The 10,829-nt window shown below is 39.8% G+C and overlaps 1 protein-coding gene across 1 annotated transcript in view; it reads left to right on the top strand.

Moving 5' to 3' along the window:
- Positions 1-10,829, top strand: part of TAMM41 (TAM41 mitochondrial translocator assembly and maintenance homolog) — a 26,071-nt gene that overhangs the window by 10,449 nt on the left and 4,793 nt on the right. Inside the window, exons 4-8 of the mRNA XM_008636032.2 lie at positions 77-169; positions 2,562-2,712; positions 4,899-5,044; positions 7,118-7,283; positions 9,407-9,469. Of these exons, the coding sequence (XP_008634254.2) occupies positions 77-169; positions 2,562-2,712; positions 4,899-5,044; positions 7,118-7,283; positions 9,407-9,469 (619 nt within the window). The remainder of the gene's footprint in view (positions 1-76; positions 170-2,561; positions 2,713-4,898; positions 5,045-7,117; positions 7,284-9,406; positions 9,470-10,829) is intronic.

A 10,829-nucleotide genomic window follows, 5' to 3' on the forward strand; every position in this document is an offset into this window, starting at 1 on the left:
GTAGGGAAAACAATGCAAGTATAGGGTTTTTCAAAAGCCTTTATATTGCTTTGGTTTTTTGTTTTTTTTTTTCCAGATGATAAAATATGGAGTAATTAGCACTGATGCCCTGATTGAGGATTTGTTTCACTGGAAAACTCTCTATGTCGCTGGGCGCCTACAAAAGCCGGTAACTGCTCAGTTCTCTCTCTGGAAATGCAAGAATTACAGGGCTGGGAAATGATCAGTTGGAGTTTGAACTTTATCTGTTAGGGATCTGTGCATCAGTATTGCACAAATAATCTGCCCTGATTTAGGGGTGTAGCCCTAGAGGGATAATCTCTCAGAAAGGAGGTGAAATGTGGTTCTTAATGATGTTCTGTGTTATGTGGAAAAAGAGCCCCTAAAGGTGAGTATATTAGTAACAGTTTTCTGCCTGTACTAGATCTTGAATAACTGGACTCTTTTAATGCCAAGTCCCTTCAATGTTAAATGTGTTATTTGCCTTTTATAACAGATTATAGGGGTGGCCAAAATTTAACACAGTTGAAGAAAGGAAATCTTTAAAGGTGAAAGCAGCTTTGCTGTGCAGTTACTGTCTGGTTCATAATTGAATGAACCGTGGGTTCTGCACGTTGGTTTTTCTCCTCCATATTTGGGTCATAAAAAATAGTCTTTGCTTTCCCCCTTGTGCCTGCCTCGATGTGCTTTCAGCAGATGGCAGCAGTGCTAAGGGAAAATTTGTTAGGAGGGGAGGGGGAGAATTAGAGGAGAAATCCCTTCAGGTCTTGGAACACAAGTTAATTATGCTTTTAACTAAAAAATTTGGAGTGAAAGTTTGAATAGATTGTCTCAGACTGCTGGCTTTATCTCCAGATACATATTACAGCATGATCCAGGTTAGAGCAGCTGTTGTCTTTGTGAAGAATGAAACTTAATACATTGAGGAAGATAACTGAAGGAAGAATTCTGGATGTCATATCAACAGTGAATAGTGAATAGCTATTTTCAGTGTGACTGCATTTGCTGCTGCTTTGATTTGTGACATGGTACAGTGAATATAAATTCTCTGTACTGTGAAAAAGCCTTCCTTAACTTTGCTGCTCTTTCAGATTTACTCCAGGAATCAACATTCATCCTTGTTGTACCAGGGTGATAACTATTGCACTCTGACTTCCTGGGAGATTTGCAGCTCTTTGAACTGTTGCAAATTTGTTCATAAATGCTATCAGTGTTTCAGGCATTCAGATTTTGAAGCCTAGCATATTATTTTCATTTGAAAAAAAACAGCTTTATATTAGGGGGTGATTTTTACAAAAGGAAGAGGTTATTCCTTTTGCTTCTCTAAGACAAGGCTGGGGTCTTCCATGAGGAGGAATAGTGTCTCTGCTGAGTTTCATGTTATAAAAGGCTCTAACTGTGTTGTCCTTAACATGTCCATAACTTGCTGATGTTTCCATGCCAATCCTAAGGTATTGCAGTCACCTGTGTGACTGCTTGGGGCACCACAGATTTTTCTGTTCTGACTTTCCTTAGATTTCCCTGTAGCAGCAAGTTAGGAACATACATCTAAGTGAATTGGTTGATGGGATTTGAGAAAAATCAAGGGAATACCTTTGTTCACAATGGCCAGTGGGTTTGAATTTTAAGGTGTTGTAGAGTAGACAAATATTGAAAAGACATCTTTTGTAAGCAAGACAGTATTGCTTAACCAGAACACTTGAAAAAGACAAACTCACACCGAGCAGGGATTCCTAGGGGAGTTGTTTCCAGAAGTGCATAGTTATCCATCTCCTAAACCAGGCTGCCTTCATGTGCCTGGTGTTCTGTAACAGTGCGTTTCTATCTTCAGTTCTTACCGAAGATCTGCCTTTTATTGCAGTATATTTCCATATCCTAGGTGACTGGATCCTGTAGCTGGTCTTGAACAGTTTCAATGTTTCCTGAAAATAAACACTTCTTGGGGCAGGTAGAGGCACTCAAGTGACCTGTTCTTCATGGATAAGTGAAGATCCCCTCGAGTTCACATTCTTCTCATGCAAAGTACAGAAATAAAGCCCTGCTTCTTCTAGGACAACTTCTGTCTGAGAAACTACTTGAAGCATTTGATAGGGGAGTCCTCTATTAAAAAAAAATTAAAAGAATGAAGATGAATAAGAAAACTTATCTCTGTCTGGCATTCTGTTCTCTTTCAGTGTGACAATAGTCTTTTTTGTTATTGCACAATGCCATATGAAGTATTTCTGTTGATGCATTCATATTTCCTGTTCTGATTAACCTTAAATTGATGAACATGAAAAGGTGACTAGCTCGTCAGAGATTAGCTAATGTCTGTTGCATATAGCACTTCCAAACTTGTGTGTAAAAACAGCCTTTTCCAGCAGACTGTTAATTCTTAAAAACATGTTCCTCTCTCTCACATGGTATAAGTAGAAGGGGATACTCTAGTACTTACTGTACCATACTAATAAGATCTAATCTTAAATTAATTTCTTAATCAATTCAGCATGAAAAATAAATAACATTTCTAGCTCCAGTAGCGCTTTCCTGAAGTTTTGCTTCCAATGGCTCTGCTTTTCCAGGTGAAAATCCTGGCCCAGAATGAGAACAGCAAGCTGCAAGCTGCTCTTGTCAGCAACCTGAAGAGTGCAGTCACAGCAGCCTTTCTCATGTTGCCAGAGAGCTTCTCTGAAGAGGACCTTTACATGCAGATTGCAGGACTCTCCTACTCTGGTGAGTCTGTGGGGTCTGAAGTGGCTGAGGAGAAGAGCTGTAGTTGGAGCTGCTGTACCACAGCTGGAATTTCATGTGTGATAAATTATCTGCCTTCTTGCTTTGGGCCTGCACTGCTGTGTGCATCAAAAATTCTGTCTGAATGGTGGCTTACATAACAGCTCCAGAACACTAATTGGGCTGATTCAGAGGAAATAGGGGTAGGTACATCAGCAACACTGCTTATACCTGCTTGATTTATGAACAGCTAAGTGTGAGTGATTGGATATGATGAAATAATGTGGGTTCTCTTCTGTTTGCATGGATTGTATTTTGGTGTAATGTTTCAAAACCTTGGGAAAAAATTTTTTCTTTCCACTCAGTGCAATGTTGAGTCATCTGATAGTCTGACTCATACCTTGTCATCTCCTTTTGAGTGTGCTGTGTTTAAGGTTCTTATTTAGTTAACTTGTCGATCCAGGTTATGATTCTTTGATGTACATTTAACACTCCTGGTTGGTATTTGTTGAGTTTCTTTTTTTTAGTCATTAATTAGGAAATTGGTAGAAAAATATTGAAGGAACTACTGCAAATCGCTCTTTAATGTAAGATGTAATTGTTACAATTTAACTCAGCACTGCTTTTTAAATGCTGACATCCTTACTGTAATTACTGTGAGCAAGTTTGGTTGGAGTTGTGCTTTACACAGCGCTTCCTTTGCTCATACAGAAATGCAAGTTTGGCTTTTAAAGAAAGCACAGGGGGGTCTAAGATGCAGCTTGGCCATTCTGAGGAGCATTGCTGTTTTATGTAACACTTCTGAGCACAGTTCAAATTACAACTCACTTTTCCAGAGCAGTTCTTTTCTGAATTGTTGCCTATTTTAGAGCACCAGGAAGAGGGTGCTGACAGTGGGATTGCCAGCCAGGGATGTTTGTTGCTTATCTGCCCACCTGAAGCCTGCCCAGCACTGGCATTGGATTCTTGGTGGGCACCAGTGACCAAGATACTTTTTATAAACTCTTCGAAACAGTGCAATTAAACAAAAACCAGTAAAGTGCTGAGACTGGCTGCGCTGTGTGAACAAAGCTAAAACAATACAGCCCCCAGTTGGGAATGCACAAGAAAAAGGCTGCTTGTGGATATTTATTTTGCTGCCATTTCGTTGAGTCTTTCAGAGGCTGTACTAGTAGACAAAATTGATTTTATGTGTTACTCTAATCAGTCTCCTTGGAGACTGCTGAAAAGAGTTGTTCAAGCTTTAATTTAGAAAATGTTTATCCTTTATTTTTTTCTGCATTTTTTGAGAGCACTGAGTCAGTACCATTTATATATGAAGTGTTTGTTTTGTGGCTTGGCAGACACTGAAATAAACTAAGGAAGGCTAGCAAGTTGCCACCTTTCAACAACATTTATCTCCTGAATGTGGGAAGTGGGAAAAGGAGTTGATTCAGAATTTTGGTTGTTGGTGCAAGCTACACTGAGCATCTAACTCCTGGCTGGAAACCCAGGAAACAGCCAGGCTAGTACCTAACAGAGGTAGTGGAATGCTTTCATACAGACTGACTGTCTTTTCACTTATTCTCTTTGAAACTTTTCAGTCATGTATCAGAAAAGAAAGTGCGAAGGCCAGTAATGTAACAGTGGTGTTGAAAGGAATTTCTTTTTGTAACATCTAACACAATACATGGCTCAGAGGAAAGGGTGATCCAGTGATCTTACCATGAGTGCCGTTAGCTGAACTCCAGGTACTGCCCTTGGAGTGCAGAAACAATGCAAATTATTTCCTCTCAAATTGGAAAATTTCAGTTTATTTGCTTGTGGATACTAAGTATGAGGACTGGGCAATTTGTTTTGTAATCTGTTGAGTCTGAGGTGTGGTTGCAAAGAATGTAACTGTTACTGCCACTTGGCAGCTGGAATTATTTTGTTGCCCAAGTGAAAATGTGGGCACATGGGCCGATGACATTTTTATCAGAGGCCACGTAACAATACGTGCCTTCAAGGACATTTTTTCTGTGCTTGAAGGTATTTGAATAGTTCTTTTCACTATTAAGTGAACCTAACTGTGGATTGTATAGGCATATATAGTATTGGAGAACAGAGTTTTAGATGACAGCTCTGTACTATGTTGGTATCTGTTATATTCTCCTTCTTTCTGATTTTGGGTTTTTCCTGATGGCTTCACTCTCTCTTTTCCTGACTAGGTGATTTCAGAATGATAATAGGAGAAGACAAATCCAAAGTGCAGAACATAGTGAAACCCAACGTTGCCCATTTCCAGAAGCTGTACAGTAACATACTCCAGGACTGCCCTCAAGTGGTGTACAAGCACCATCTGGGAAGGCTAGAGGCAAGTGTTCTCCTTCTAAACAGCTTTAAACCAAGCAAGTGGAAGTGCTTTATCACACTGACAGAAGGCAGGAATTATGCCACACACAAAGGAGAGCAGTTGTAGGCTCTGTACTTGCTGTTTGTTATGTTTCTGTTGTTTGGTTCATTCTGCCACCAGAAGAGTTGCCTTACATACCAGTTTCTTCATATGGAGGAACTACTGCTCATTTTCTGAGTATGGGCACAGAACTAGACCCCAGCAAGGCAACCAGCACAGATCATTGTAAAACGTGTGTTTTAATGACTTCCATATGGAAATAACAGGCGAGGAAGTGAGGAATAAACAGATGGTTTGTGTTAGAGAGATCAGGCTGTAACTCAGAGGTGCAACTTTCTGCAATCAAAAACTCATGAAAAACCTCATCAAGTGCTAGCTATGACGATCAACTGACTAAGCCCAAGTGACATTCTGGCATTAATACCCATACAAAACCATTTTTTCCTTAGATTGACTAGTATCTCGAATGCCACCTTTCTGGTATAACAGTGCAGTTAGGGGAGAGATGCCACAGTCAGTAGCAATTTTTCCTCTTGTAATCTGCATGTCCCTGTGTGAACATTCAAGTGTGATATAAACTTCATGGTGAAGTCACAAATAGCACCAGTTGTCTCATGGACATGGGCACCTCTTTATCCTCAAGCCTGGGTAATTATCTTCCAAATGCCACCTTTTTGGGATGTGTCTTTGTTAGAAACTGTCTTAACTATAGGCTTGAGCACAGTAAAGAGTTTTACTGCAATGCTTTGGAATAAAACATAGGCAAATCTGTATTGTACTGCAGCTGTCTCCATGTTTTCTTATTGCTTGTGAACAGTTTGGTGGAAGCAGTATTTAAATGAATTTGGGAAAGAATTAGTAATACTTCCTTCAACGAAAAACTCCCTGTTGTTTTACCTTTAAACAAATCCTGGTAGCATACTGCAAATTTATTGTTGGATAATAAATCTCTCCACAATCCCACAATAGTCATCAAGACTGTTGATTAAATGCCCTCATTTTGCTGTTGATTTGAAGCAAAGTGTTTAATACTTTATTGCTCACACCTTCCTCTGGGTATTGGCAGTAATTCCCCAGTGGAGTCCAAAGGTGGCTGACTACTGCTGGGGGTGCAGTTAGCACAGAATAGAACCCCCTGCTCCAGGACATGCAGAGCTACAGAGAAAATTTCTTCCTTCAAAGGTCCCTCAGAACCAAGGCAAGGCAGACCCCAGCTCTGAGTTTTGGTTCAGGCACGGATTCCTCCCACACAGTGCTCAGAGCTGCTCACTGTCGGCTGCCTCTTGAGTTGTGGCTGACTCATCTGGAGATCATTTTCTCCACACTGACAAAAGGGAGTGGAGAGGGCAACCAGACTCCTGTCTGATGTCTCCATGAAGTGTCTAAAACCTTGTGTGGGAGGAAAGGAGCTCTTCAGATTTTCCTCGGCTTTTGGAGAGCTCTGCCCCATCCTGCATTACATTTTGGAGAAATCTGTACAGGCCTGCATGTTGGTATCATTGTATTCAAAATAGGGTCATTGAATTTCTGATTTAGATTGGAAAATGTGGGATGAATGTTTTCTTCAAATTATACAAACCAGATGTGGTTTGGAGTTTAAAGCAGAGAAAATGGTTTTCAAGCTGAACTTGAAATGTGTGTGTGTCTGCAGTTTGATTATACTCAGGCAGAAGAAACTCAGCTAAGCGGTCTTTGGGGAACTTTTTTTTATTGTAGTGTACTTATGTTTCCAAAGGAAATTGGATACAACAGAAATGATACAGTTTCAATGAAAACTTACTTGCAGACACAGCAGGATCATGTGTGTCTTCCCTTGAATAAAAACCCTTGCATTGAGTAATTTTTCAGGTTGAGACCTGAGATACTGCATTTCCCTGTGCTTGGGAAGTTTTTATTAGCATTGTCAATGACCTTTTCTAGTGAAATGGATCAGGTTCCGTGAGATATTTATCACAGGTCAATTTTCTGACTTCTTTAAAAAAAAAAAAAAAAGAGAACTGAATGTTTTTAATGTCTTATTTTTATAACATTCAGATTGATAAAAGTCCAGAAGGTCAATTTACACAGCTTATGGCTTTGCCAAAGACTCTGCAACAAAAGATAACTGCTCTGGTAAACCCTCCTGGAAAGAACAGAGATGTGGAAGAAATTTTACTGCAAGTGGCCCATGACCCTGACTGTGGATTTGTGGTGAATCAAGGTAGGTCTGGACCAATGTCTGTCATCTTTAAGACACGATAGATATACAAATCTATTGTGTATGTTCTTCTATTTCAGGATGATTTAAAGAGAAGGGTGAAAAGATCCAGGAGATTAATTGTGAAATACATTCCTAAAAGCCTGGGTTTGGATTTGATTGCCACCAGCTTATCTGAAATACTATCAATAGCATTCCTAGTGATATAGGAAGATGTGTTGTGGTTTGGGTCCTGAAAGAGGCAGCACTTAGGGAATAGTGTGGCCTGCTTAGATCACCTAACTCTGATGCTTCCATCTTCAGGCAAAACTTCATCAAAATATTAAGCTTTATATCCTCCCAGTCATACATTGCAAGGCTGAGGTCATTTTCTGACTTGCTGACATTACCCTTCCCAGTCATCGTGGTTAGCCCAGACATGTGAGCCCTGGCAGAGAGCTCCAGCTTGGAGGGAAAAGGCTGAGGTGCTTCTCATCAGCACAACTGCTCTGAGGCAAGATTATGTCATATGAGCAAGTTAAAGCTGATGCTGCAGACACCGATGTTCTGGTACACTGCAGAGAAATGAAAAAACTTAGTACTTGAAGTCCTTTATGTATTTTAAGAACTTGACACATTTTCTGTTCCAGATAGCAAAGTTTGCAAGCTCCCTGAGCGCAACAAAAATTCCCTAGATGCCTGGGAGCCACTGGACACAGCTGCTGAGGGAGCTCTCAGGCTGATTCCTTTGGGGCAAACAAAGCTCCTGGGTGTTGCAGTTCTCCACAGACAGCATGGGATGAACTGCACCTGGACATGGAGGTGTCCAGCTTCTTCCATGACACCTTCTGTGCTGGGCTGCAACAATTATGGGATAAAAACCAGGATAAAAGCTGGATCTGGGAGGAGGGGATGTAGTGTTTGAGCTGCACACAGAGCTCTGAGTCACCCCCCCTGAGCTCATTATGCTGGTGGTTGTGTTTCTGTAGCTCTGGCAGGCACAGCTGTGGCTGCACAGGGAGCAGCAGTTCAGTGTCAAACCCTGGACAGGTCTTCTCAGGCCCAGCAGTTTAAACTCTTAGGAGAACAAATCAAGATGTTCTTACTTTTGTGGCCAAAGCATTTTACTAATTCATCAATCTGGGTGAAGGCCAGGCCAAGCCATTTGGGAATCCTACAAGACAAAGCTGATTACTCAAGTTGAATTGCATTGTCCCAAGATATTTTGCTACGTAGTCGTGATTTGTTCCTTTCTCTTCCCTATTCCTACCCCTCAAATGGTTTTCCAGTGGAATATTGTATCCTTACTTAGACGTGGACTATGCTAAGCTTTGTTCTTCATTATGGAAGTAGCTTTGAAGGAAGTATTTAAAAATATTTGAAATTATATTCTATGGGTCAGTGCAGAATGTGTCCATTTGGAAGACTAGCTCTGGGACTGCTGCATTTCTACATTTATTTCATTTATTTAGTGATGTGAGTAGTTTTGTACATATCAGTATGCTTTTATATATGGTAGAACAAATACAACTTAATCATTTTGAAAAAAATTAAGGTTTTATGTACTATTTTTTTAATACCTAAGAACCACTGGACAATGAGAACTGAATGTGCCACAGTGCAAAGTGGTAAACAAGCCTTATCTCCAAAAGCTGTAATTTAGGAAAGCCAGGCAAGCACTGCACAACAGAGGTAGGTCTGCTTGATCAGAGAAGTGCCAAATCCCAATTTCATGTTGAAGTAAACAGGGAGTATAATTTGTTCTGCTCTAGAATGTTAATTTACCAGCACTTAGATGAAACATCTGCGAATCCTTTGTGATTAATCATCTTAGTAGAGAACTAATGGGAACACTAAATAAATGGATTCAGTCAATTCCTACTGCTTGTTGTCTGTTTCAATTTTGATCTGGGGTTTTTTTCTGTATGTTATACATAAAATAATTTTAAATAGTTTAGAGAATACTTTTAATTAGCATGAAAAAGCAGAGCAAACCCAAATCTTCTCTGTGTTAGGTGTATGTTTTACTTTCAGGCTAGCTTGATTGTATAACTGGAACAATATTTAACTTGTGCATGGTGGAGGGTAAAAAAAATCCCCACACCAGTGCTGAGATGGGTAACATCTGTGTGCTTTTCCCTCTGCAGGCATTTCAGGAATTGTGAGATCCTCCAGTATAGTGCAGAGTGCTAAAACCATCCTGACAGCTGGTAAGAATGTGTGTGATTTCTGTCAACATGGGCCTTCTGATTTCACAAAGGAAAAATGACAGGGCCCCCAGACTGTCTCATTACAGGAGTTTAAAGAATAAACTTTTTGTGTGTTTAATTAAAAGTCCCTGGAAAATAAAAGCAACATTTAAAGCAGAGGCTTTATTATAACTATTGCAAAATTATAAAATGCTGAAAGGAACTGCAGTCTGTGTGACTCTTAAATAAACAAACAAACCCTTCAACAACCCAAAAGTAAGAAAAAACAGCTTCTGAGTTCAATTTTATTTTCTCTGCAGGCCAGATTTGGCTGATGGACACTAGTTCTTCACTTTTTGTATTCAAAAGGCTTAAAGTTGCTCAAATGAATTTCTGAACTCATTCATACCTATTCCCAATTCTTCCACTAAAGCAATGATATTCAAATGGTGCCATTACTGGGTTTAAAGGCTGTTATTCCTGTTGAATTCAGGTTATCCTGAGTGCCCCGTGGGCAGAGCTCTCTGTGTAAGTGCAGGAGTAGGAGCAGAAATAGTTAAGCTGTGTGGATTATTTATGCTCCCTTCCTACCTCTTCTGATGGACAGAAAATCACCTCTGGGGCTCATCAGCTCCTCTTGTGTGTCATGCAGTAAATCACTGACAGCCTCTCTTGGCACTGGGACTTTGGGGGGTCCTAATGCATCTTTGAATAGCACTTGTAATTTTTATCATGATTTGTGCACCTGAAACCAGTTATTTGTGAAATGTCTCTATTTCCCTTTGTCTTAACTGCTTTTTGCTTTATATGTAGTGGGGTTTTTTAGCTTTAAAACAATCTATGGTTTCCTTCTAATCAGTCAGTTATGGAGAGTTGTATTTGAAAACTATTTTCTATTAGTGGTTTTAGTGGTGGAAACGTATTTTTATGATTTAATTCAGGTAGAGCAAAGCAATTTTGGTCCTTTGCCTCCAGCACAAACCAAATTTGAGCAAGGAGGCTTGGGGGAGTGGATTTTTCTTACTTTTTGCATAATTCAGGTTTTTTTCAGGTTTGGGTTTTTTTAAAATGTATTTACACTCTTCTGCCAGAATCTGGCCAAAATCATTAGTGACAGAATTGAGGAGTGAAATTTAACTGATCAGGGATGTCACCTCAGTATTTTTGAGGTGTGATGTTTGTGTGATCTGCCCTGGAATTGAGGAGGGATGGGTGTCCATGGCTTTAGGAGTTAGTTAGCAAAAACCTTTTGCTCTTTTTAATTTTTTTTTTTTTTTAGATATCCAAACACCATTGAGTTTATGTTAAATCTGTCAGTACCTTCTGGATTTTCTCCCAGTCATGGTTTCTTAATTTAAAATGCATCCCTAGGGCAGCATTC

Source organism: Corvus brachyrhynchos, unplaced genomic scaffold (assembly GCF_000691975.1).
Source record: "Corvus brachyrhynchos isolate BGI_N302 unplaced genomic scaffold, ASM69197v1 scaffold266, whole genome shotgun sequence".
Lineage (NCBI taxonomy): Eukaryota > Metazoa > Chordata > Aves > Passeriformes > Corvidae > Corvus > Corvus brachyrhynchos.